The following is a 25,782-nucleotide window of genomic DNA, read 5'->3' as shown; positions in this document are numbered from 1 at the left end:
TCTGAAATGTGGAGGAGAGCTCACAGGGCACCAGTTGCCCTGGTTGCTTGCTCCGTGGTGATGCTTTCCACCTGGAGAAGCTCTTCCTGCTCTCAGCAGTTGGGTGTTGTGATTACGATTAATTATATTTGTGGCCCATCGCTTGCTTGATCTCCTTCTTGAACAGGGCAAGGAGTAAGCACTGAGCTGGGAGCCACTGGGAGCCACAAAGCTGTGGGTCTAACTACCAGTGTCTTTTAGAACACGTAAATCCCCTCACGCTGTCACTGGCAGCATACTTATGCTGTTGGTCCTGGCTGTGTCTGTGGGTCAGGCAGGATCAGCTCAGAAACAAGCTATGGGGTTGTTGCCTCCCCTTTTCTTTTTTTTGGTGCTGCCCCATCACACTTCCGCTGACTCGCCATTCCTGTTTGCCCTGATGCTGGTGCCAGGGTTAAAAACCTAAATGTCTATCTCTCAGCTGATGCAGCGACCACGGCACCGCACTGCTGGAGAGAGAGCTGTGTGGGAAGGCATGCATGGGAAGCAGGGGGGACTCGCCCTGCCCCTGGGCTCACTCCTGCCCCAGTGCTGTCAGCCCGATGGGGTAATCACTGCAGAAACACCACTGAGGCACCCTCTGAGCTGCGGCAGTGTGTTTGGGAGTGGCAGGGCTTGTAGGGGTCTCAGAGGTCCCCTGCCCACAGCTCCCACTCCCAGGGACTTGCTGGGGTGGCCCCAGGCATCTCAAGCCACTGCCCCAACGTGTCCCATGAATGAGCCAAAGGTGTTGCCAAAATCTGCCATGCAGGAAAACAGCTTTTGGGGAGAAACCTGATAAGGACAGGGTGGGTGGAAGGAGCAGTTTCTGCCTTCGGCTTTATTCCTGCTATGCAAGATCATAGGGCCAAGGCTGGGTGATAAAAGCTGTATGCAAATGCTCTGGAGGAAGAGGGGATGTTTGCTTAGACAAGGGTATGCAGCAGGGTCTGTCTGTCTGTTCATGTGCTGCTCCCCACGTCCCCCCTGGATTTCCAGAGCAGCTCCAGCCAAAGCAGGGTAGCGAAAGGCTTGGGTTGTGCTGGCTTCTTGCCTCCTGCCCAGCTGCATCCTGGGTGGGCGCAGCCCCTGGTGGGAACAAACCCTCACCCCATCCCAAATGAATCCTGACACGCCGAGGTGCCAATTAAACCAGTGGCATTGCACCATACCACCATGCTGCTTGGGCTGCCAGGGTGGGCGCCGCCTTGGGCTGTGCCAAGGATTTGCAGCCAGGAGAAAATGCTGGCGTTGGGAGGAAATGGAAAAAAAATAACAACCCAAAGCGAGGTTGCTCAACCACTGCTGGGAGCCGCGGCATGGCTAACCGGCTGCTGCGCGGGGCCGCCTGCCGGCACCACGGCTGGCTCCTTCTGCAAGATCTATTGCCCTTTATATGAGCAGCCGCCTCCTTAGCGCGTTGAAGGGTGCTGTGAGGCTGAGGGTGATGATCCCCAAGTTCGCTTTGCTTTTGACACTGGCCCAAAGCTGCTGTGACACACAGTTGGTAAAGCCGGCAGCGCATGCTGGCCTGGCAAAGCCTGCGTTTGCTGGGCTTATAAAATCATCTAGAAAACCCAGCAACCGCACCACCATTGCGAAAGCTGAGGGTGAATCACAGTGGGAGGGTGAAGAGCATCGCCCCAGCTTGCGGGGCAGGGTGGTGGAGCAGTTGGTGTAAGGCAAGAGATAGTCTTGGGGTGCTCTTGGGGCACTGATGGTTTTCTTTCCTCCCCCCGAAAGCTGGGGCCAGCCCCCTCCACGAGTGCAGCGAGCGGCCAGAGGACTGGTGCCGCGATGTGAGGACAGCAGCCAAGTGTGGGACGCTGCAGCTCTGCCAGATCTCCGTCTGGGACCAGGCTGTGGGGGTAACTGTGCCAGGAGGCAGGGATGCAGGGGATGGAGTGATGTGTGTCTATCCTGACTCCAAATGTGCGGCTGGGGGGAGAATACCAGCCTGACCGGCCCAGTGCTGGGCACCCAGAGGAGCATTGGCTGATGGTGTCAGGCAGCAATGTGTCTGCAGAGTGAGCAGCAAAAAAGAATTGATGCTCCAGGGTATTCCCAAGTGTCCCTTGGTGGGGTGTTTCTGGGGGGATCAGAAGCAGGTCTGGCTTGGGATCTGAGAAGCAAGTGGTGGGTCTGGGTGCTGTGGCAACATCCGCTCTGTCCCTCTCTCAGCAGAAGGGAATCCCATGTCACCTGTGCCAAATGGCAGTCTCTGTGGTGGGCAAGATCCTGCAGGACAACCGCACTGAGGTGGGTCACAGCCTGGCATGGAGTGTGGGTCTGGCGTGTCACCTCCACACCAGTGGGGGCCACCCATTCCTGAGCTCTCCCCTTGTTACCTAGGAAAAGCTGCGGCTCTTCTTGGATAAGAAATGCCAGTACCTGCCCTTCCAGGACTGGTCTGTGAAGTGCAAGAGGATGGTGGACACCGGCATTCTCATCCTCGTCCAGCTGGGCAAGCAAGTGCTGGTAACTGGTGGGGGACCCCTTTGGGTTTGTGTTTACCCATGGTCTGGGGTATCTTGGGGGCTTGAAGAGCAAGGGAGGTGCTTGGAGCCTGGGACAAAACCCCCATGGGAATGAGGTGGGGATGGAAATGAACCAGGTTTGGTGGAGGGAGGGAGGAGGGTGATGGGGCAGATGCAGCCACAAGCCCCCATCCCTCTGCTCCCCCAGGCAGACCCAAAGGTGGTGTGTGGGACCATCAAGCTGTGCCAGCCCCAGCAGAGCCCCACAGGAGCCCTGAAGTTTCAGGAACCACCGCCAGCCCCTGCCAGCCCTGCTCAGGACTTTGCTGACCTGGTCACCCCCTTCATCGCCAACGTGCCCCTCCTGCTCCATCCCCAGGACCTGCCTCGTGGTGAGGCCCAGGTACTATGGCATGGGCAGGAATGCCATTGATGCTGCTCAAGGGTGAGAATCAGCAAAGCATCACCTATTCAACAATCATTTTTTAAAAACATTAAGCTTACTGTACAGCTGAAATGGCATCTGATTTGGGGTGTCACCAGTTTTGGGTTGGGATATTGCAGGAGGCGGGGTGGGGACCAGAGAGATGCTGGCCAAAAAGCTGCCTCATGTTGAGACCAGACATTTAAATCCTGGCCTGGAAAACGAAGGCACTGGGGCCATTCAGTTTTATTTCTGGGATCTACTGATGTGTTCCTGCCCATGTTATCCCACAGAAGAAGGAAGAGGTGTGTGAGGAATGCCTGCAGCTGGTGGCCGCTGTGCAGCTGGAGCTGGGAACCAATGCTGCCTTCACTCAGGCGCTGGTGGCCCGCACTGAGTGGGCATGCGAGGGCCTGGCACCCAGCCTGGCACAGCAGGTAAGGGTGCTGTTCTCATGCTGGGCACGTGAGCTTCTTCTGCAGCTGTCGGGCAGCTCCCCGGCAGACTGCGGTGTGGGCAGGGTGGTGGGGTGCCCTTCCACCCCTGGGTGCTGACGCCGTGTCTCCCCCGCACAGTGCAAGCACTACCTGGCTGAGTACATGGACACGGCCGTCAGGCTGCTCCAGTACATGGTAAGTGGGTGAGCAGCTCCCCAGGGCTGCCAGGGATGGGTGGGTGCTGGTGGGGGGGGGTCGCAAGCAGCACAGCCAAGGGGACCTCATCAGCAAGTGCAGGGCCCTGCTCTTGTCTTTTTACTTAAAACCCGCTGCTTTATATTCCTACAAATAGTTTTCCCCTCTCTCCAGTTTGCAACTGCTGTAATTCCTTTTTATTCTCTCTTTTTCTTGCCATTTTCTGGTTCTTCCACTGGCAGCTGGCTGAGGTAAGCGAGACCCATGCCCCAACCAGCTGAAATCACCCTCCATTGGGAACTGAGGGCACAGGCTCACCCTCCTGGGGGGTGGTGCCCACCCGATTTAAGATGTCTCTCCCCAGGACCCCATGGAGCTGTGTGGCCAGCTGGGACTCTGCTCCTCTTCCTCAGTGCTGCCCCTCCACACACTGCTCACAGAGAAGATGATACAGATCCTGAGCACGCTGTGGGTAAGCGGAGACCTCTCCTGACTCAAACACGCTCCTTCAAATCCAAACGCCGGGAGGAGGAGCCTTATTTTGCTTTTTTTTTTTCCCTCAAGCATCTCCATTTTTCCAAGGTGGGGAATATGTTTTGTGGGGGTTGATGGCTGGGTGGGATGGGGGCAGCGCTGGGGGGGCTCGGTGTGCATCCCACTGCCTTTTTCCCACAGGACAGGGAGGGGACCACTCCGATGTGTGAGATGTGCCAATTTGCTGTGAAGGCGGCCGAGAGCCTCCTGGAGAACAACGTGACGGAGGTGAGCCCTGCTGTTGCTGTCCAGGGATGGGGGCACTAGGAAAGAGGGCAGCAAGGAGTGGGGTTTTCCTTCTGCCTGCCTTCTCCTGGCAGGAGCAGCTGGTGAATGACATCGAGAAGGTGTGCTACATGCTGCCCCACAGCGTCATCGGGCAGTGCAAGGACTTCGTTGACTCCTATGGCAAAGCCGTGGTCATCATGCTGCTGGAGGCCACCGACCCGGCGGCTGTCTGCACCATGCTGCACTGCTGCCCCAGGAGCGAGGACACCCGTCGCGGTGAGCTGGGGGGCCTGGGTGGCACCCAGGCACCATGTCCCCGGGGAGAGGGGTGCTAACACTGCTAACACAGGCCCCGCTGTGTCACGCAGGGCCTGCCACACTGGAGCAGCTGGCAGTGGGTGCGGGAGCGTTCTGCAATGTCTGCCAGATCCTCATCACGTACTTCGACAACGAGCTGCTGAAGAACGAGACGCTGGTGGAGCTGGGTGACATGCTGCAGAAGGGCTGCGAGCTGCTGCCCGCACCGCTCACTGGCACGGTGAGCTGTGGGGAGCGCCCGCCCCGTGGGGACCCCCTGACACCCCTCGCAGTGCTCACCCCCCTCTGTCCTTCCCAGTGCGAAGCGCTCGTGGTGCAGTACGAGCCGGAGGCTGTGCGGCTCTTCGTGCAGATGATGGACCCCACCTTCGTCTGCACTGTGAGTGTCCCTGGGGCAGCCCTGACCCAGACGGGCATCCTTTGTCCCAACCTGGGGGTCTGGGAGAGGAGCAGTGGGATCAAAGTGTGCTCATGGGGTTTCTTCTTCCACCTCCCACCCTTTTCCTTTGCAATGCAGAAAATAAAAGCTTGTGACTCATCTGAGGAGGATCTCCTGGGCTCAGACCTCTGTGCCTTGGGCCCACAATACTGGTGCAAGAACATGGCCACAGCAACCAAGTGCCAGGTAAGTGTTGGCCACATCCCCTCCCCTGGGCTTGCAATGAGCCAGGAGACCCTGCCTCCCACCACCATCCTTCCCTGTCTCTCCTGCAGGCTGTTGAGCACTGCCGGCGTCACCTATGGAACTAGGAGTCACCTCCCGGCTGGCTGCACTCGCCTTGCTGTTTTGGTTCAGGATCCCAGATACCTTCCCTTGGGATGCACCTGCACCCATGGATGGCAATGGCAGGACCCCACCAGCCTGACCATCCCGGCAGGGGCTGTGGGGTAATTCAGCCACTTCTGCCACTTCCCTGCGGTTTGGATTTCTAAATCGGGTTAAGGGACTCACTGGTATTTTCAGGACTGCAGATTCAGCCCTGTTTACTCTCAGAGTCCTTGTAAAATCCCCATCCCCACTTCTATCCCCATCCCCCTTGTAAGACCCAGATCCTGCAATGTGAACAGGCTGGGATGGTTTCTGCTGCTCAAATGCTAGCCAACTTCGGGCAGCTGGCAGCCAGCAGCCTCACACCACAGGTCTTGTCAGCTTTTGGCAAGCCCAGCAGTTTGCTGGTCCCCCTTCAAATTGGCATGGCTTCCTTTTACACCTCCCTTCTCCCTGTTGCCCTATAAAGAAACACAGTGGATTAAATTTACAGATATACACATCTTAAGTATTCCTTGAACAAAAAATAAGTGAGTTTGGGGGCAAAGAGTCCCTTTCACCAACACATCACATCCTCGCTGGTGTCCCTGTGCTGACCCAGCTGTGGTGGAGACGGGCAGTGGGGCACTGGCTTGTCCCTCCCCACTGCAGGAGGGAGATGCCCACAGTGCCCAGTCCTGAGCGTGCACGGGAGCATCTCACTGAAAATAAACTCTTCCCGTGAGCGCAGCTGGTTGTCTCCCTCCTGCTTCTCCTGGTGTGTAAAATGGGGCAAACCTGTGGGAGGTTCAATGCTTCCCCCAAAATTTGAGATGCAGCAAAACCTGGGGCAGCATCTCGTGAAGGTGATGGGTTGAGGGGTGAATTAAAGGGAAAAGGGGGTTTTCTCTTCAAAAGGCCTCTTGAGTAAGCTGAATGTGGGAATGCGATCAGGGAGGAAGGACAACAGACAGGTTACCCAAAGCCATAGACAGTGTATTTCTGAGTCCCATAACAGACCGTGCCCGAAACTCTCCACAAGGTTACGACTGGAAACAAATCCCCAAACGAACAAACCCAAAATAAAGAGAGAAGGGGAAAGAAAAGGGCAAGAAAAGACACGCACGAGCACTCCACATCCAGAAGCCCCAGTTATTGTCAGTCTCTTTCAATGTCGCAACATGTTTTGGTAAAGCCAGCAAAATGGAGAAATGTTTTCGGTTTTGGATTGGGTTTTTTTTGGGTCTTTCCTTGCTGGAAAGGGGCTGTTAATGCCAAATGGACTTGGCCTCTCCTCATGCTGCCTGGCTCTCCCTGTGCCTGTGGTTGAGGTATGATGACTGCTTGTCCCCAGTTCGCGCCCGGGGATGCGGCACATCATCCGCACCTTTGCTGCACCTTCACCCCTGTCCAGCCTGGACTCATTGGATTCCTTCTGCTTTTTTTTTTTTTCCTTAAAAAAACCCCTTTTTAATAAGAAAAAATAATAAAAAAAAAATAATAATGCTTTCATGGATAAATGACAGGCGAGTAAAAGCATCCCAGTCCTGAGAGCCCTTTCCTGGGGCCAAGCTCTCCAAGGCTGCCGGAGCAATGTGCACCAGTTGGCCTGGACTCGTGCAGGGGAAGGGGGGCTAAGCGCTGGTCTTGGGGTGCCCCTGGCCCCCACCACAAACCCCTGATCTGTGCTTCATCCCCGCCGGCCCCAGCTTGCCTAGAGGAGCACCATCACCAGCACTGCTCGTCATAACTCGGTGATCTCCAGAGGGCTCTCCATGATCACCTCCCGCATCTTGTGCAGGGGGGTGGACTTGGCCGACTCAGTGCGGGCGTTGTGGTCGCTGTAGCCCCCACAGTCGGTGGTCAGAGTCTCCAGCGAGCGACCCAGCACCTTCTGGTCATCCTCGGGTAGGCTGTTGAGGTCAGAAGCGAGCAGCGTGCCCGTGCTGCCGTGCACCACGTGAATGCCATCGGGACCTTTCAGCTCCACTGGCTGCTTGTGCCGGAAGCGGAGGCTGCCTTGGCTGGGGCTGCGCTCCTCCTCTTCCTCCTCCATCTCCTTCTGGATCAGCTGTAAAAAGTCCATGGAGCAGAGAAATCACTACTGCGTCCAGAGCAGACCCTGCTTCCTGCCTCCAAACCTTCTGCAATGCTGGAGCTCAGTGAGAGGGACAGTACCCTCCTCTTCTGAAGTGTGGTGATGAGGATCACCAGTGCAATGATGGTCTCCAGCCAGATCACTCACTCATCTGGTGGGTGCATCAGCTGCCAGCCAGGCGGTGTGTCCAGCAGCAGCCCCATAGCAGCATAGGGGGAGTCTGGACCTGGGTTGGGGTTTGGGGTTGTATGGGGCAGAAGGAAGACAAGGAAAGGAGTTGAAGGAAGGCTGGAGGCAGATAAGGGCGAGGAGGGATAAGGGGCAGAAGGGTTGAAAGGGCGTCTCCCATTCTTCTGCTCTCCTCTGCTCTGTTTGCCCCATGTTTTTGCCTCCATGAAGAGGGGGAAGGCTGCAAAAGGAGTTGCTTCTCCCCTCACCAGCCCTTCTGCACCAAACCCCTCTGTCCCAGCCTTTTTGCCTCAAAACTTGTTGGGTTGATAAGCTCAGAGCAGCACAGGGGAGGGAAGATGTCCCTGCATAAGTGTAGGGACCTGCAGCTTCTTGGGCACCTTTGGCAGAGAGATAGGAGGTGATGGACAGAGCCTACCCAGAGACTGAGGGATAAGGTGCTGCTGATGATCAGAGGGATACAAGAGCTGGAGCACTGTGGGGAACCAGCAGCCTCAGTGGAAACCCAGTGTCTGGCTCATTTTGGCCAAGCAGAGAATGGGGAGACCACTGAGTGATGGGGACCACAGCTGCAGGGAGCAACTGAGAAGGGCTGAGAAGACACACTGCATCCCAGAGGGCACGGCAAGCATCTCCCCATGCCCATGCACACCATGTCTACCTCCGAGACCGAGGAGCGGTCCCCCTGACTGGCGGTGGCCTTATGCACCATCCGCTGGGCAAAGAGTTTTTTCAAGCGCATGTAATCATCCAGGACCACCTTCAACAGAGAGCCCTGGGTGGAGGGGGAGAGATGATGGGTTACCTGAGGAACACTGTTTGGTTGAAGGGAGGCTGACCTCATCCCAGCATTTTATGAAGCAACATCACGCTCCGGCACCACAGCTGTCAACCTGGAAGCTGTAGCAGTTGGAGAAGACCCCTGGGTGGAGGACGCCCATGCTCAACACTCACCTTGATGGGTCCCTCCCTCATGATCTGCCCCAGCTTGGCAATGTTGTCGTACTCCTGGATGGCTGCCCGCAGGTAGCGGTCATCCTCAGGCTTGGCTGCGGAAGGCTCTCTCCCGAAGGTCCCCTGTGGGAGGAGAGAGTAGCTGAGGAGGTGGCACGGGCCTCGGGTGCAGCAGGGAAGGGGTCCTGTGGGGGCCATGTCTCACATGGGTGCGGGCAGGGCTGTTCCAGAGGTCAGTGATCTCACTCAGGTTCTCCGGCAGGTCATCCTCATGCTCTGCCTGTGCTGCCAGCTCCATGTTCCTGCAGAAGGGGTCCAGCCATACCGGGTTGGCCCTGCCCAGGGGAGAGGAGCAGCTCTCAGCACAAGGAAGGATCCGCAGCATCCATAACCCCATCCAAAGCCCAGATGCTGAGGTTGTGCTGCCTCCTCCTGCCGTGTGGAGGCATGAATTCGGCTGATCTGGATCCAGATGTGTGTCGACACCCACTGCTCATCTCTGATTACCCCAAGCCTGGCCAGTATTGGCAGAGATGGAGTCACAGGAGAAAGCACAAGGTCTTTTGGCTTTGAAAGCTCTCAAGGCAGGCAGCCACGGCATGCCTGGCTGCATCCCTCTGCAGAGCAGGAAGGTGCAGCATCTCCACATCCCAAGCATGTCTGGCTACAAAATGCAGGCATCCCTCTCTTGGGAGCAGCATGTGATCCTGCAGGGTGGCAAACCAGGGAGGGGAAGGAAAGGGAGAACTCACCCATCAAAGGAGTACTTGTTGGTGTTTGGCATGTCCATGATGTCCATGAAACCTCTGTTTCCTGAAAGAGGCAGGGACAGGAGTTAAAGAATGGCATGTTGGTGGGCTGAGCAGTAAACCATGGGGCAGCACTTCTTTATCAGGGACAGAAATCCAGTGACCAGAAAGGCACTGGTGGCATGAGAAGCATACTGGGATGCAGCTGGTAATGCGGAGCCTGGAAGCTGAGAAAAGTCTCCCACCAATGGGCCTTGCAGGGCAGCATCACTTCGGATTTACACCCCACAGACATCCCCCACGTCACTCCCTCTATGCTCTTTATGCGCCCTGCTATCTCATGCAGCTGGAAAACCCCAAACACTGCTCACCAGTGGAGCCAGCCACTATGGCTTTCAATTTCCTTTTGTGCCTGTGAAGGAAACACAGCGAATCAGGGAAGAAAATAAAGAAGGTGCTCCAAAGGAGAGGGGGACACAGATTTGCAATAACCCTGCAAACAGCCCCTGTTATCTATAAGGATGGCATGCTTGGGGGGGAGAGCTGCTATCAGTATTGAAGCCATTATATTTTGGGGGAAGAGGGGCAATTTCTGAACTAGGCTGAACCCTGGCAGAGAATGTGCTGGGAAGCTGATGACCTTCTTTGCTTACTGTCATTGTCAGGGCTGGGAGCAGCTACATGGGTCCCCCTGGCCAGTGAGGCAGAGCCTGGGGGTTACTCACACTGTCCGGTAGTACCAGTTCATGAGGATGAAGAGCATGGCAGCCAGAAAGAGCAGGATGGCCAGCACGATGATCGCCATCTAGGAGAGCAAAGGGGTAGTGGCGACCTCTGGCACCCAGTGATGGGTGCCCTCCTGAAATTATTTGGGTGAAATGTATCTCCAGATCATGGAAGGCCATGGAGGATGGGATGGGACATCATTGCCACACCTGCAAGCAGCAGCCATCTCCATTCCAGCTGGACCATTACCTGCAGAGCTGAGAGGTCGTCTGGGGCCTGGGCAGTGATGGCGGGCTGCACGTCCAGCACATTGTAGTTCCTGAAGAGGTTCCTCAGCTGCTCCTTGTTCTCATCTATCATCTGAATCACGCTGGGAAGAGAAGGGTTGCTTGGGCATCTTGACATTAATGAGGCTCCCCAAGGACTCAATGGGCCAGGATACGGGCAGGGTGATGGGCCGGGTGACATACCGCTCCACGTCCAGGATGCGGTTGGTTTCCCTGTTCACCACATGGATCAGCAGCTCCGTCTGTGCGAAGTTCACCCGACCTTTCTTGTCAACATGGAACTGGGGAGAGACAGGAAGGTCTGCACTGTGGGAGATGTGTCTCGTCAGGGGGCATCTCCCATACATGCCTTGAAGTGTGCTTGTGTGACAAGAGACCCTCAAGCATGACATGGGTTTGGACCCCTTTGATATGCCCCAGCCTCGTGTGTATGAGGACCTTCAGAGCTCAGGGGTTTCTACGGTTTATACAGGCAAGACACCGTCAAAGGACACCTTCAAGCAGCTTGTGGAAGGCCACTACCCCTCAAAGCAACCTCAAAGGTGGATGGTTACCTGCACATCATCTGTATTGACAATAGCACCCGTGATGTTGGAGAGCAGGCTGATGAACTCCTCCTCGAACTGCCTGACTTTGTCCGGGATCTCATTGATAATGATCTTGACCCGCTGGTCATCTCGCAGGATGTAAATCCCCACAATGGCTGTGTCGTTGTGGCCCACCAGGTCAGAGGCCATGATGTCCACCACAAAGTAGCCAGGGTTGTAAGCCGTGAAGAGGTCGAAGGTTCGCAGGATCCCATCAAGGGTTCCTGGGGGAAGAACAGTCACAAGCCCAGGACTAGTGATGCTGGCCATGGGGAAGTCTTCGGCCACAGGGATGTCTCTGGCATGCAGGGAGCGCACCTATGGTGAAGATATTGGTCACCTCCTCAGAGTCATTGGAGTGCTGCTTGATGTAGCGTATGCCCAAGATGTTGTACAGGACCAGGCTGTTATTGCCTACATCGGCATCCACTGCAACCACTCTGATCAGCTCTGATCCTACCTTGGCATCAGTGGCAACCCCTTTGAGAGAGAGAGGGGACAGGGACCTGGGGCCAGGCTGGCTCTCACTGCCCCTTCATGTGACTGGATTTTACCCTGAGCACCACTGGCTCCTGGTTCCCCCCAGATCCCAGCACCTCTTACCCGCTGTGTACTCTGACTTGGTGAACTGGGGGGATTGGTCATTGATGTCATCCAGGAGAATTCGCACCTCCTGAAGGGTCAGGTCCCCACTAAGATCCCAGGGCTGGGCTCTGCCTGCTTGCTGGCCTTGGGGAGGGGTCCAGTTCCTCTGGCTGGATGCTTTGACGATGATGGAGTAGTATGGCTCCTTCTCCCGGTCCAGGTCTTGCAAGACCTTCAGCTTCCCCTCTCGGCTCAGCTGGAAGTTGTTCTCCTGGTTCCCATCTGAGTGCAGAAAGGGGTACCCTGTTAGTCCCCTTTGGGCTCAGCATTTTTGAAATACCACCTCGCCCACTGACCAGGGCAGAAAGGCAATGAGGACATGATGGAAATGACAGAAACCCTTGGTGAGGACTGTACAAGGAGATGAAGAGCTGCCCATCCCCTCCCCACTTGGCACCCACCTGCTATGAAGTAGTAGACGATGGCATTGGAGCCCTCATCTGCATCCACCGCCCCAGTGACGTTCCCCACCACAGTGCCTGGCCGTGAGTGCTCAGGGACGGAGAGGACCTGGTACTGGGGACTGTCCCTCTATCAGAGACCCCAGGAGAAGGGAGGATTATGAGAACTGAGGTGGCTTTAAAAAAAATTGGACAAATCCCATCATGCTCCCCACCATGACGATGCCCAGCAGTGCATGCTACACCACACATGCTCGCTGGCACCCCATCCCTGCATCCCCTGTATTCCAGCCCCTCCATCCTGGCACCTTACAGGCGGCCTGAGGAAGAGGGGCTCATTGTCATCGATGTCATCGAGTGCAACCTGGAGGGGCTGCATGGTCTCGTAGGCTGGCTGTCCCTGGTCGCAGGCCACGATGATCAGCTGTGGAGAGAGGAAAAAGGGCGATCCTGGGCAAAACCATGTGGGGCAGCAGACACTGCTGAGGTAGGAACAGTGAGAACAGCTGGGGGACAGAGGATTTTGGGGGGATTTAACAGGGAATTGGGAGCGTGCCCACCAGGATTCAACTCCCTGATGGTGCTTGATAACAACCCAATTCCTGCTAAGTTATGGCATCTTCACAACTGCGGCAGATGACCCCATCCCCACCACATCATTTGCATCCCGCCAGGCCTGCACCAGACCCACCGCCTCGAGGACCTCCCCAGCCACCCTGCAGTTGTGCTGCCGCCCGGCTCACGTTGTACACCGCCTGCTTCTCCCTGTCCAGCCGCATGGCCGTTTGGATCAGCCCGCTGACCGAGTCGATGCTGAAATACTCCCAGTCTTTGTTCCCTGCCCCAGTTTTCAGCAGGTTGTAGAGCACCTCTCCGTTGAGGCCCTCATCTTTATCCGTGGCGTAGACCTCGTAGACATTGGACCGCAGGGGGATCTCCTGTTTGCACATATGCAGCCCTTCAGCCCCAGCATTACGTGCGAGCCCCCTGCTCCCCCTGCCCTTCCAAACACCCTTGCGTCAGGATCAGCAGGCTCCCACTGCCAAAATCCAACTGGAGGCTGGCAACATGAGGCCATGATTGCCTGAGGCATGGTGGCTGCACTATGTATATGCTGGGGACTTGCTGAGCTAAGCCTGGCTTCCCAGAAAGAAGAAACATCTTAAGTGTCAGCATTTTGTCCCTTGATGATAAACAGGCTTGGCCCGCAGTGACCGGCTGTTTACTTATTTTGCATGCTGCTGGGGTTTCTGTTCCCCAGAGCTGCCCCAGCATCCATGCTCACACGTATGGAGAGGGGCTGTTGCTGACGGTTCAGCCCCATGACCTTCTTGCCATGTGTTAAACCAAGGTCTTGTTTCACCCCTGGTGGAAATGGAGATTGAATTTTGCCACTGGTAGGCAAGAAGACTCCTGGGAATGGTCTTGGCTTGTCATTACCTCCCCTGTCTCTCAAGGGATTTACCTCCTTGATGTGCAGGATGGTGCCATTCGGTGGGCGGACAAAGACGGGACGGTTGTCATTGATGTCGATGACCTCAATGTGGAGCATGGTAGTCCCCCAGAGAGGGGGATGCCCCTTGTCTGTGGCCACCACAGTCAGGTTGAACCTCTCATAGGACTTCAAGCGCCGCTGGGACGTGACAAGCCCGGAGTCTTTATTGATCTTGAAAGCCTCTGGGGGAAAAAACCCCACATCTCTGGCTCAGGACACTTTGCACCAGACAAATTATAGTCGGAAACCAGTATACCAGCTGAAGCACACCCCTCACTGTTGGGAAATCCCCACCAAGGGGTGATACAGCAGAACTGCCCGTCTGAGGCCAGGGATGTGGATGGTCTCAGGGTTTTCAGAGCATCCCTGCCCGTTGCCACACTCCTGACATGTGTCAGTGCCAAGGGCCCTGCTCTCAGGCCACCCTTATGTTTCATTCCTGCCTAGGCAGTGGTCAAAGGATTCCATGGGTCTCAGAAAAGTGAATGTTCTGCCATTCCCCTCTACATTTATGCTGGATTTTGCCTGGTTCCCATCACTCCTCAGTGTGCAGAGATATACTGCACTTCAGGCACTATCACTATCCACCCACAACCTTCTAGCCTTTTTAGTTTTACTCTGAAGTGTGCAGTGAGTTTGCTCCAAGACACATGTAAGAGAAAGTGCTGCTGTGCTGGGGCAGACAAGAGGATAAAGCAAGGGTGGGCTGCAGGATGAAGCCATAACATGCCACACCATGAGGAACTGGGTACTGTGGAGCAATACCAAAAGCTGTACACTTTCGATTTTTCTCCTGGGAGTGCATACACAACCTTGCTTCAAAACAGCTGCAGTACATGGGGTGTAGGCTTGGTCCCTATGTCTCCTCCAATTGCTCTTCATCATAACCCTCCTTCCTGGGGAGGAGCACCCCACCACCATTACCTACCAGCTCCGGGGCCCTCTATGCTGTAGGTCACAATGCCGTTATCCCCTTCATCCAGGTCTGTGGCAGTCATGGTGATCACTGATGTCCCTGCTGGCTCATTCTCATAGACGCTGGTGCTGAACTGAGTCTTGCTGAACTGGGGCCTGAAGTCATTGATGTCCAGGACTGTGATCAGCACCTTCAACAGAGCACAGCCAGCTGGGTGAGGTGAGGCTGGAGATGGCTAGGCAAGCTCTGGAGGCTGTACCCCTGCTGTGACCCAGGGCTACACTGCCAGACTGTGGTGCCCTTCCTGCTATTTGTTTAGTTCTGCTAGCTGAATTCCTGCCTCCAACAATGGGGGCTGCTGTGGCTGGGGCACCCATTCACACTAGAGCACTTGCAGACAATAGCGTCACTCTCCCTTGCCCCTCCTGCAAACATGCTGTCCCTGCAGCACAAATTCCCTTGGACCGTCCAACCCACAACCCTAAGGCCATCTGCTCTTCCTTCTGCCTGATCCCTCTCAAAGGCCAACTAGCCTGCTGAGGAGGAAAGCATGAGGTCTAACACGTTCTTGCTGGTGACCACCTCACAAGGGGTGGTGGGAGGGGGAGAACTCTACCTGCACAGAGTTCTCCCGACGGTTACTGGAGATGTCCCCAGGGTTGTCTCTGGCCACAGCTGTCAGTGTGTAGTGATCCTTCTTCTCCCGGTCCAGGGCTGACAGGATGTAGATGTCACCCTGCAGCACATAAAGACCTTCAGGTGGACCTCGTCTGGCAGAGCTGGTACTCGAGAAGGGGCAGAAAGTGAGGTGTGGGAGCAAGGGACAAGGTAAGACCTTGTCAGCCTCCCCTCCCTTTCTCCCCTGTTCCAGCCTCAGTTGGCTCCTTACCGTATTGGGATTTATCCCAAACTTGCCCTCTCCATCTCCCAGGCTGTACTGGATGAGAGCAAAACGCCCAGAATCTGCATCTGTGGCCTTGACCCTCAGGATGACTGTACCCAATGGCACGTCCTCAAAGACAGCTTTCTGCAAGCAAAGGGAGCAAGCAGGACTGGCTGTTTCATCACTTATGCTTTTAGCAGGAAATAACCAAGGGCATAGGGGGCACCCAGGGTTGGGCACAGCTGGGCCCAGAACAAGATTTCACACATTCAGAGTACATTGGTTGGTTGGCCATCTTCTTCACATGGTTCAAGCACAGGCAGAGGGAAGAGAAGGTGACCCTGGAGAATCCCCCAGCTCTATGCCTGACTTCACCAGGCAGGCACTGCTCAGCCCCACGTTGACTTGGACAGGGGACCCCAGCTCACCTGGTAGGATGGCTGGCTGAAAACGGGATTGTTATCATTGATGTCCACTATCTGCAGGTACACAGGGATCTCAGCAGATCTGCGGGGAGAGCCGTTGTCAGAAGCTCGGACAGTGAAGTTCAGCCACTGCACCTCCTCGTAGTCCACCGTCCTGTTGGCCACAACCTTCCCTAGAGGATGTCAGACCCTGACATGAGACACCTGCCCCAGGCCACTGACCTGCCTCAGACTCCCCCCCCCAGGCCACCGACCTGCCGACTGGTCTTCAAGACAGGCGTAGCCTTCCGGGGAGAGGTTCAGAAGCTCATAGGTGATCTGCCCATTGGCACCTTTGTCCGGGTCCACTGCTGAGATGGAGATGAGTGTGGTGCCCTGTGTGGCTCCCTCCAGGATCTTCTCAGTGAAATAGGTGACGCCAAAGGGGCGGAAGCGGGGGGTGTTGTCATTGACATCCAAGACATTGACTGTCAGCTTGGCTGTGGCCATGGTGGACAGGACAGGTGAAGAGAACAGAAGAGGAAGTGAGGAAAAAAGAAGGGAAGAAAAAATGGGAGAAAAGAAGGTTGTAAAGATACAAGCATAAAACTAAATGGTGCTGGTTAATCAAGAAAAAATATAATCAGTAAAGCTGCTATGCCCTGAGCTGGCTGTGGGCCACCTACTTCAGACCTATTCCTGATTTTTGTGTGCTTTCTCACACACAGGCCTCAATTTACCGGGAGCAGGGTGGCAAGACATGACGGAGATGGTAATGAAGAAATGGGTGTCTCCTATGGCACAGTTATGAGCACACAGCCCTCTCCATCCCCAGTGCAGCCTTGGCTTGTCAGGGCCATTCACTAAAGAAGAACCCGAAGCTGATGGGAGCTGGTCCAAGACTGGTCTCACTAGAAATGTTGCTGTTCAGAATGGAGAGGGAGGTGGGAGAGCAGCCAGCTACCCAGAAGCTGCACTGGGAAAGGCTGTGCCAGCCCTGGCCCTGCACTCCCTGGGTAGAGCTCATGCTTACCATTGGGCACGCTGACTGAGCGGTCGATGACTTCACTGGCATTGTCATGGACGGAGATGGTGATCTCGTAGGTGGCCACCAGTTCCCGATTGAGGGGACTTTTGATCTTCACAGCTCCTGGGAACCCCAAAAAGATGGGTGTCACAGGTGGTGCCTGCACCCCCCCCACTGGGGACCCTCAGCAGACTGGTCTGTACCAGCCAACTACTGCATTCTCTGCTGCACTTGCTCTCCTGCCTCTCCCCAAACTCTAAATAGGGAAAACACTTGATAGCTACATGAGGAGACAACTTCCCTCCCACTGCTCTCCACCTCCTGCCTTCCTGCCTGCTCCCTGCTGCCCAGCTAACAGGTTCTTATGCTGCCTTAGCCAGGTAAGGGTTTGGGTTGTGTAGACAAGGGGTTTGGGAGCAACTGCTGCTGCTGCCCGGCATGACCTCATTTACGTTAGGCTCAGCATCCAGGCACCTTTGAAGGTCTTGTACTATATCACTTCCAACCAGGGTGCTTTTCTTTCCTGAATCAGCTGTGTGCTCCCAAAACAGACATGAGGAGCTCCTGGACCTCCTTCACCAAGGGTAGAGCCCACCACCTACCCCAGAGTGCCCCTTCTGCTCCCCCAGTAAGGGTGCCCGCATCCGGTCTGCCAAGGCTGAGCAGCCCCCAGCCCACTGTGGGGCCGCCTGCCATGGAGATGGGTGAGATGGAGGGAGGTGACGGATGGCACAGAGAGAGAAACGAGCACAGACACAGAGACAAACCTGGTGGGCTGAGAGCCGGAAAGGAAAGAAACAGGTTAGTTAAGTCAGTCGACTGGGGAGAGAGGATAGGGCAGGGTGAGACAGAGCAGTCAAAGGAAGAGAGTGGGGAGGCAGGAGGGGAGCATCATCTCCCCGTGCCTCAGACACCTACCTCCAGGCAGAGAAGCAGAAGCAGCAGAAGCAAGGAGAGGGGTCCGCGCTGCCCACACTGCCCTTCCTGCTCTCCTACCTGTCCTAAAATCCACTGCAAACACTCCTTGCTGTCCAGGCACTATTGCATCTGTGTCATCACGGGCCACGATCTCCAGCAGGTAGTACTCCAGGCGAGGGTGGAGGTCCCGGTCAATGGCAGTCATCTCAGCCACCACGGTGCCGGGTGCAGCTGACTCAGGGATGCTAACCGTCTGGATGGGGTTGATGAATTCGGGACGGCAGTCGTTGACGTCGTCGATGAAGAGGCTGATGGTGGCAGTGCCTGAGAGTGCCGGCGTGCCCTGGTCCACAGCCACCACCATCAACCGATAGGCATCCCGCTCCTCCCGATCGATGCTGATGTTAGCCACGCGGATCACCCCCGTGGCGGGATCAATCAGGAACTTGTCTTGGCCACCACCTTCAATCCGGTAATCCAGCTGCTGGTTGAGGCTGCTGTCAGCATCCGTCGCCATCACCTGGAGGACAGAGAAGCCTGGAAAGGGGGGACACAGCCCTCTTAAGCAAGGGTAGGAGGGCAGCAGCAATAAGCCCGCAGTCCCAAGGCAAATACTGTAAAGTAATGTAGGCAGTTACTTTTAAAATTTCCCTTCAACCCAATCCTGGTGAGCCCTGACACTGGGAGCTGGATCTTCACAGTCCCGGGGGAACACTCAAGTCTCCCTGTCACCCATCCTCACACCTGGTCCCAGCCCTCTGCTGACCTGGGGGGCTGTTCTCCAACAGCCGTGCCGTGATGGATGCTGGCTGGAAAACGGGGCGGTTGTCATTGTCATCCAGGATGATCACTTCCAGGCTGGCGGTGCTGTTCAGCCCCCCTACATCACGAGCTACCAGAGTGTACTCCAGACAAGGGTCCGGCAAAGCCTCTCGGTCTATTACGCTGCCGGGCTTCACCGAAATGACACCTGGAAAAGGGGAAAAGCCCAGTGACAGACCCCATGGCTATGTGGTGGTGCCAGGCTGGGAACAGGACCTGATGAGCCACCCACCTGTCCTGTTGTTAATAACAAAGAAGTCTAGGGATGCCTCCAAGAACTGGTAGGTCACTACGGCATTGCTGCCTTGGTCACTGTCCAGAGCTAGGATGGGTCCATTGAGCACCGTGACCAGAGTCCCTGGGTGGGATAATAAGGGTTAGGGAGGGTATCAGCTCCCTGTGGAGCCTCCCGCAGCCCCCTCCCATCCCAGTGGTGCATGAGGGACAGCAATGAATGGATGGAGGAGGTGACAGAGTGGGGCCTCGCAGGGCACAAGGCAATGGGGGGCAGCTGCTGCAGCCTTGCAGACCGACTCGTGAGGCCCAGGTGAGGCAGAGGGACATCCGGCTAAAAACAAACAGACAGACACATCCGTCAGACGGGCAGCACCAGCACCCTGCCACTGAGGGCATCACCTGAAGGCACCCAAACCCTTTGCCTGGGATGTCCCTCGATGGCGGGACAGGGAGGTACCTGAGGCCTTGGAGCAGGGAGCAATTTAAATGGCAGGAAGGCAAGAAAATAAGAGTATTTCTAACTCTTTGGCTGGGAAATGTCTACCTTGACAAGCTGGACTGTTTTATCCGTAACAGCCAGAACAAGGTGGCTCCGGGTACCGGTGATGGAGGGATGGCACCCCATCACCTGCAGGGATATTGGGCAGGTTGATAGCCTCAAGGCTGCCCCCTGGGCTCGACTCAGACTGCAGATGCCTCTTGCTGTTTGAAGCCAAGCAGTTCCCAAGTGGGGACAATTTCTTGCAAGGTTGTGCCTGACCTGTGCCAGGAAGGTTTTCCACCAACAGCAAAGCTACAGCGTCCTCAAGGCTGACCTCCCTGGGTGGTCAGCAGGAAACCCTCATACTCAGCATCCCCATTCCACTGATGTGCAACCTGTCCCTGATCAGCGTCATGTCTCCTTCATGACGTGCAGAAGACACCTCCCCTTGCCCATCCCCAAAGTGAGTGTCCAGGAGCCACACAGGGAGGCAAAGACCTACCCGGGGATGAGTTCTCCATCACCTCAGCCTGATAGGAGCTTTGGGTGAAGAGAGGGCGGTTGTCATTCTCATCTGCTATGGAAATGACCAGCAGGTCAAAATCCTAAAGGAAAACAGGGACAAGAGGGTGATGACTGCAATGCCCTTTCCTTGAGGTCACCTCCCACCTCTCCCACCTCCTGCTTAGTGCTGGTCAAAGAGGGAGTCCTGTGCTGCCATGATGCTGTGCTCCCTAGACCACCCCTGGAGGGTCTGCAGGGATCCTCACCCCAGGACTGGGCATCTCTTCCCAGCCTGCCCCTTGAAGGGTGATGCGTGGGACATCTTGGTAGAGCCAAAACGTACTCTGGTGTCATTGTGGTTGTCCAGCTCTCCAGCCCAAATTTGTTTGACCTTCTGTGATGTTTACTGCTGTTGCATGGAATCAACATGGGATGTTGGACTTGCTCTAAATCCTATTGATCCAGTTATCTGCTTTGGAAGGGTTTGCAGCCCCATCTTTGTGACCCCCAGATTTTTTTTAAGGGATGTGGCTGCTACTGGAAATACTTGGGGTATTTCCTGCCTGTTTTTGGCCACGGCAGGAGCCCCTTCTTCCACCTGCCCTGCCACCTGCATTGCTGGAGGCCCTGGCAGTGTCCATAATTACCCGCCTGGCATTGCGTATGTTCTCAGGGTTGTCCTTCACTGTGATGGTCAGCCTGTACTCTGCCACCTGCTCCCGGTCCAGTGGGCGGTTTACGTAGACAATGCCACTCTACCAAGAAAAAAGGGAGGAAATAGGTACAAGGGACAAGAGGAGTGCTTCCCCAGGACACCTCTGGCCGAGGCAAGGGTGCTAGAGAGCATCCACGGGTGCCCAGGGAAGGCAAGACTCTAGGTAAAGGGGTGCCCACCCTCCATGTCCCAGCATCCCACCCCCCTGGGGCCATACAGTGCTGTTGATGTAGAAGGCATTCTCTGTGTTGCCTGCTGTTATGTCGAAGGTCAGGAGAGCATTTGGCCCCTGGTCTGCATCCCGGGCACGGATGCGGATGACGAAACTGGAGACAGGGGCGTTCTCACTGAGGGTGAGGTTCATTGGGAGGTTGAGGAGCACAGGGTCATTGTCATTGATGTCCAGCACGCGGACACCCACCAGGATCTGCCAGGAGAGAAACAATGCGGCCTCATGGCACGTATTTCCATTCCTCCCATCTTTTATTTGCCCCCTCCCTGGCTAAGAGGTGGGGTTCCCCACTCAGCCTACTATGGTCTGGGGGAGGAAAGCCCTAGGGACAAGGGGAAGGAGAAGGAAGGGAGGAGAGTGAAGGAAGAGACCAGGGGGAAGGAGCTGAGGATGGGAGATGGCGCCCTGCAGCTCCTTACACTGCTCCAGGGGACTTACCGTGGAGCTGAGGGGGGGCACCCCCCGGTCCCGGGCGGCGATGGTGAGGTTATAGAAGGGGATGTTCTCTCGGTCCAACTCAGCATCCTTCCGCACCCGCAGCTCCCCTTCCACTGGGGAGATCACGAACTCCCCTGCCAGAGATAGAGGGGCCCTGCCTCAAGCCATGCTGTTTGCAAGTGGCCCAGTTTTTTAAGAGAATGGCTTATTTTGGAGTCAGAGGACAGGCACCATGGCAGGTTTGGCACACCACCGTACCCTGTTATTGCAGATCTGGGAGGACTGTGGCACCCCTTGGATGCACCCCCAAGTACCGGTATGAGCAGAGGATGGGTTGAACAGCCAAGTAAGACATGCCTGTGCCTTGACTAAGCCTTTCTGAAGAAGCCAACAGGCCCCTATGCACCTGCCCATGCCATGAGATGGCCACAGCAGGGTGGGCTACATGGCATGGACTGCCCCAAGCCAAGGGGTTGTGTTGTGGTTGTTCTGGAAAGCTCTGCAGCTGGGTCAGGTGGGATGGGACTGGGCTCTGCCTGCCAGACACCCTGGGCTAAAGTAATCACCTGCTTACAGAGGGACAGCCCTACGTGCCCATGGCTCTGCTGCCACCTGCTCTGGGGTGCTGGTGGGCCTGGAGCTACAGCTTCACCAGGGGTTACAAAGCAACTCAATGCTCAAATGCCCTGCAAACCCCACAGGAGTGAGGGGACAGGGCTGTGTACTTGCAGCTCAGTTTCTTTTTCTGCATTTTTGCCTTTTAAAATTTTGTTTGCCTTTATTGTTCAGCAGATTTCCCCCTCCCTTGCACAAGCCCCAGCCACCCCACGGCTGGCCATGAACAGGTTAAGTTTCCTGTTGCTCAAAATAGGATTTCCTGATGTTGAAAGGTTGAATTTGCAGAAGTGCTGGGAGGGAGGATGGCTTTGCTGAAACACTTCCGCCCTCGCTCCCGCAAGCCAGGTTCCTCCATGGGGCAGCCAGAGGAGTGGCGGTACCCCGTGTCCCCACTCACCGAGGGGGTCCCCGGCGACGATGCTGTACTCCACTTGCCCGCTGGGTCCCGAGTCACCGTCGTGGGCCAGGAAGGTCCAGATGCGTGGGCCGGGTTGCCCCTCCGTGACATCGAAGGGACCCTCATAGGGACGCGGGAAGGTGGGACAGTTGTCGTTGATGTCGTTCAGGTTCACCAGCACCTGCAGTCAGGGTCAGAGCATGGAGGGCAGTGAGAGGAGAGCGATGGAAGAGACCAGCCCACTGGCCAGGAGCATGGGAAACCATGGACAGGTGACACTGCAAAATACTTTCTGTATTTCTAGCTTTGCTGGGTTCACCAAACATCCAACTCACAGTCCTCCAGAACAACTCAGATTCAGTTACTCCTGATTCTTTATTATGCCCTTCCTACAGTGACATGATGAAACTTCAGCTGCACACAGGTGGGGCCCTTTTCAATCACGATGGAGAAGTCAACACAAAAGCCAAATGTTCTCCATATCTGCATTCTGAAACCCAGACTGGATAGAGAAAAAACACAGACACAGATTCGATCACCAAAGCCATGAGTTCAGAGAGATCCAATCCCTGCAGCCAGCTGAACACTTGCTCACTCCTTTTCCTCCACCAAGGGCTTCATTCCTAGTGCTGAGTAAACTTCAAAAGATTTGCAGCTTGTATCCATATTCCAACACAAACCACCACCAACGCAGCTGGCATGTGTCCCTGCTTAGCATCCCTTCCTATGACACACTTAGCTGGCTATAAATCAATCCCACAGATCTCAGAAGGGGAAAGTATAAAAAATTTCAGGACAGAGTAGACCTGCTGGCGAAGCTGGGGCTCCAACGAACTTGAGTCTTAATTTCTAGCTGAGTTGCACTACATAGAAGATATTATATAGCCCTATACTATACTGTACTGCAAAGAGGGTTATCCATTTGGCTTCAGGGAACTTGCACAGTGGAGAAATGCTGCCTGAGGATGAGAGTCTCCAGTGTCCAGTAAAAGGCTGAGCTTTGGTGGTTACAAGAAAGATACTGAAAATTAAGAACTTTCTGACCTCCTGAGTTAAAGGATAGTTAAATCCATCAGATGGGTATTTGTTACTGGCTAAATCTAATCTTCACAGCAGAGTATATCTGAGTCCCTGCTGTTTCCTAGCAGTGGAAAAAACAAACACTGGCATGCCTTATCAGGGTGATGGATTTCCCATCACTTGGGATCTTAAATAATCACCAAACCTCCTCCTAAAAGCTATGTTTTTATATGGTGCTGGCACAAACTCCCTGGGCTGTGTAGGGAGGGTGTTTCCTATCCCTTTCAGCTTCAGTACTTGTTGCTCAAGGGGTTTCCAAGTTCATGTCTTTTCTTGGGCCAAGAGCAGGGAAAGCTCTGCCTTCGCCTTCAGCACATTGTCAGCTGCTGCTGTTCCTGTCGGCAGTTACACCCCAGGTCTCGAGGTTTCCACTGCAGTTTTCCTGGGCCAGGAATGCATCTCCAGCAGCATCAGATGCACACATCTGAAGGCTTCCCATCTGCCCAAGCTGGAGCACAGTGCTGCCTGACTTTTGGGGACTTTATCCATGGAAATCTGCCACACTGGCATCTCCTGTTAGAAGCGAGAAAAAACGTTTCTCTTTTTTTCCTTCGCACACAAGAACTTATCTCCTTTTCAGAACTTATCTCCTTATTTGAGCTTAGCTTAATATCTGGGTGAGGTATAATGGTCCATAATAGAGAGCCAGATAGAAAATCTAACCTATCCCTTCCACCTGCAGACTCCCAAAACAGTCTAGGCATGGACAACATTTGCCATACAATCCGTCAAATTTTGGTTTTAGTCACAAAAAAACAAACAAAAAAACCCCAATCAACCAACCAAAAAACCGGTTTATTCAATTCCCGCAAAACCTTTGTTTTGCACCTGCTAGTCTGAGCTCTCCACAGTTCAAGCATCATGGTCCAGAAAAAATGGAAGAGCCATAGTGAAAATCAACAAAAAAAGGGCTAGAGGAATGAAAAAGGATTTTTAAAAGCAGATAAATAATCTGAGAAGCTAAAGATGAAACAGAACTTAATGCAATAGCAATGCTTTACTATCTACTGTCCATTCAAGCAAGAAGGTCCAAGAAAACACAATGCAGCTTAAAAGCAGTTTTGGGAATTTCTCCTGTTTGTGCATTTGCAGGATGAAATAATTGGGCTAATTTACCCAGGAACATCCCTTGCCTGCATGCCTGCAACTCACCATGAGGGAGTGACAGCAACTGGGCAAACTGGCTGCAGCTGGGAAAAGCAACTGGTGACCACTGGGAAGGAGATGTGAAACTGCTCACGTGAAGAACTCCTCAACCCTGCCGAGGCTGTGGTGTTGCAATCCCGCTGGCAGGTCCTTACCGTGGCAGTCGATGTCAGCCGTCGTGAGATGATGGGGCACTGGTCAGTGGCAGTGACGATCAAGGTGTAGCGCCCATGGCTGATCTCATAGTCCAGCTCCTTCACTGTGCGAATATGCCCCTGCAAGGCAAGGGGACAGCGGCCAGAAGTGAAGGGAGTGGGACAGGGACATGTCCAGGATGGGGCTGGCTACCTTACTGACCGTGGCACTGTCAATGTGGAATGTGCTCAAGATGTTGCCTTCAGTGATGGTGTATGTAACTGTGCCATTGGGTCCTTCATCCTGGTCCAGGGCCTGCACAGTGATGAGGGTTGCATTGAGCGTGGCGGGGCCTTCATCAAGGGTCACCTCATACAGCTGCTGCCGGAAAGTGGGTGCGTTGTCATTCTCATCCAGGATGGTGACGTACACTGTGGTGGTAGCCTGTGGAATATGGGGACATCACATTAAGCACTGCAATTCTTGGAGCTGGCTGGGAAAGCGGGATCTGTCAAGATCAATGACCAACATGGGCTCAATCCTGCTAAGAGACACAAACAGGATGCAGGGCTCAAAATGAAATGTGCCATGGCTGCAGATGCATATCCAGGTAATGGCTTGGTACAGGGATAAATATACAGAGATTAAATCACACCCTTGCTCCCAAGCAAAGCATGTCTCTGTGGAACCTCTCTCCTTTTCACCCAGTTTTTATCATTGCTAGTAACAACTGGGAGCAGCCCACAGCAGACGGAAAGCCAGAGGCTGAACCCCATCATGCCTCGCTGCCTTTGGAGGAGGCATGATGAGTCCTCATTTTGACATTAGGGACACCTTGGTTGTTGTTACTGATGATGGCAACATGGTAGGATGGAAAATACCCAGAAATGTTGCTGCCATGGCTCAGGGGAGGAGCAAAAATGAACATTTTGGAGAACCAGACTGACCTCTTGCAGGCCCTGTCATCTACCTGCTGACCACAATTTCACTGCTGGTCAGGCTCAGCCTGTCCTGACCCTATTCCAGCTGTATCTGGCCCTGCATAGTTAGTGAAGTCTGTCTTCTGGATGTGTCACTATGACAGCACACTTGGGGACAGAGAGGTGACAAGAGCATGCCACTCTGCCTAAGGGCTCAGGTTAGATATAGGGTCTCAGGATGATAAACAATTTGGAGTCTCTGGACTTTGTGCCTACATGCTCCCCAGCAACAAATTTTTTCCAGCTAGACAAGGGTTACGTTTTTGGTGAAAGCATCACAGATGTGTTTGCTGTAAAAACCACAAAGTCATGCAGTAATTAGCTACTTTTCTATTTCAT

At 54.7% G+C, this 25,782-nt stretch overlaps 4 protein-coding genes across 6 annotated transcripts in view; 3 read left to right on the top strand and 1 right to left on the bottom strand.

Moving 5' to 3' along the window:
• Positions 1-1,800, top strand: part of LOC308222422 (prosaposin) — a 30,632-nt gene extending 28,832 nt beyond the window's left edge. The window contains exon 15 of the transcript XR_013957121.1: positions 1,762-1,800. The gene's annotated coding sequence lies outside the window, so the exon portion shown is untranslated. The remainder of the gene's footprint in view (positions 1-1,761) is intronic.
• A 457-nt stretch (positions 1,801-2,257) lies between these two features.
• Positions 2,258-3,832, top strand: LOC308223252 (prosaposin-like; the record flags this gene model as incomplete). The annotated part of the gene is made up of 6 exons (XM_080622008.1): positions 2,258-2,277; positions 2,371-2,490; positions 2,708-2,898; positions 3,213-3,356; positions 3,495-3,551; positions 3,794-3,832. The coding sequence occupies exons 2-6, from the start codon at positions 2,400-2,402 to the stop codon at positions 3,830-3,832; spliced, it is 522 nt and encodes a 173-aa protein (XP_080478134.1). The 5' UTR covers positions 2,258-2,277; positions 2,371-2,399.
• On the top strand, positions 3,730-6,032 carry LOC308222423 (prosaposin-like). 2 transcript variants are annotated; one of them, XM_080620398.1, is made up of 7 exons: positions 3,730-4,023; positions 4,227-4,313; positions 4,406-4,589; positions 4,682-4,851; positions 4,930-5,010; positions 5,149-5,256; positions 5,346-5,491. In XM_080620398.1, the coding sequence occupies exons 1-7, from the start codon at positions 3,922-3,924 to the stop codon at positions 5,379-5,381; spliced, it is 768 nt and encodes a 255-aa protein (XP_080476524.1). In that variant the 5' UTR covers positions 3,730-3,921; the 3' UTR covers positions 5,382-5,491. The 2 variants fall into 2 exon arrangements, with proteins under 2 accessions (XP_080476524.1, XP_080476523.1); XM_080620397.1 differs by having other exon boundaries at positions 5,149-6,032.
• Positions 6,033-7,123: 1,091 nt separating this feature from the next.
• CDH23 (cadherin related 23) overlaps positions 7,124-25,782 on the bottom strand; it is a gene marked incomplete at both ends in the record, with an annotated part of 200,662 nt that continues 182,003 nt past the window's right edge. Inside the window, 32 exons of one of the 2 annotated variants that reach the window (XM_080621792.1) lie at positions 7,124-7,450; positions 8,328-8,441; positions 8,621-8,743; positions 8,826-8,955; positions 9,373-9,433; positions 9,741-9,781; positions 10,095-10,174; positions 10,345-10,465; positions 10,566-10,663; positions 10,937-11,193; positions 11,288-11,449; positions 11,573-11,836; positions 12,016-12,145; positions 12,329-12,439; positions 12,759-12,953; positions 13,481-13,692; positions 14,439-14,616; positions 15,043-15,162; positions 15,316-15,453; positions 15,738-15,907; positions 15,989-16,213; positions 16,747-16,863; positions 17,737-18,195; positions 18,425-18,628; positions 18,713-18,838; positions 19,701-19,803; positions 20,350-20,457; positions 20,635-20,844; positions 21,088-21,221; positions 22,103-22,283; positions 24,484-24,603; positions 24,686-24,907. In XM_080621792.1, coding sequence (XP_080477918.1) covers positions 7,124-7,450; positions 8,328-8,441; positions 8,621-8,743; positions 8,826-8,955; positions 9,373-9,433; positions 9,741-9,781; positions 10,095-10,174; positions 10,345-10,465; positions 10,566-10,663; positions 10,937-11,193; positions 11,288-11,449; positions 11,573-11,836; positions 12,016-12,145; positions 12,329-12,439; positions 12,759-12,953; positions 13,481-13,692; positions 14,439-14,616; positions 15,043-15,162; positions 15,316-15,453; positions 15,738-15,907; positions 15,989-16,213; positions 16,747-16,863; positions 17,737-18,195; positions 18,425-18,628; positions 18,713-18,838; positions 19,701-19,803; positions 20,350-20,457; positions 20,635-20,844; positions 21,088-21,221; positions 22,103-22,283; positions 24,484-24,603; positions 24,686-24,907 — 5,241 coding nt within the window. The remainder of the gene's footprint in view (positions 7,451-8,327; positions 8,442-8,620; positions 8,744-8,825; positions 8,956-9,372; positions 9,434-9,740; positions 9,782-10,094; positions 10,175-10,344; positions 10,466-10,565; positions 10,664-10,936; positions 11,194-11,287; positions 11,450-11,572; positions 11,837-12,015; positions 12,146-12,328; positions 12,440-12,758; positions 12,954-13,480; positions 13,693-14,438; positions 14,617-15,042; positions 15,163-15,315; positions 15,454-15,737; positions 15,908-15,988; positions 16,214-16,746; positions 16,864-17,736; positions 18,196-18,424; positions 18,629-18,712; positions 18,839-19,700; positions 19,804-20,349; positions 20,458-20,634; positions 20,845-21,087; positions 21,222-22,102; positions 22,284-24,483; positions 24,604-24,685; positions 24,908-25,782) is intronic. The other variant, XM_080621793.1, reaches the window with a different exon arrangement.

Source organism: Psittacula echo, assembly GCF_963264785.1.
Source record: "Psittacula echo genome assembly, chromosome: 6".
Classification (NCBI taxonomy): domain Eukaryota; kingdom Metazoa; phylum Chordata; class Aves; order Psittaciformes; family Psittacidae; genus Psittacula; species Psittacula echo.
Note: the sequence above shows the minus strand (reverse complement) of the source record. Positions and strands in the feature narration are given on the sequence as shown.

Bases quoted from the DNA above. Each gene is read 5' to 3' on its own strand.
- LOC308222423 (XM_080620397.1), top strand. From the start codon at position 3,922: ATGGAGCTGTGTGGCCAGCTGGGACTCTGCTCCTCTTCCTCAGTGCTG. The intron at 4,024-4,226 runs GTAAGCGGAGAC...TTTTTCCCACAG, and splicing joins AGATCCTGAGCACGCTGTGG to GACAGGGAGGGGACCACTCC. The intron at 5,011-5,148 runs GTGAGTGTCCCT...TTTGCAATGCAG, and splicing joins ACCCCACCTTCGTCTGCACT to AAAATAAAAGCTTGTGACTC.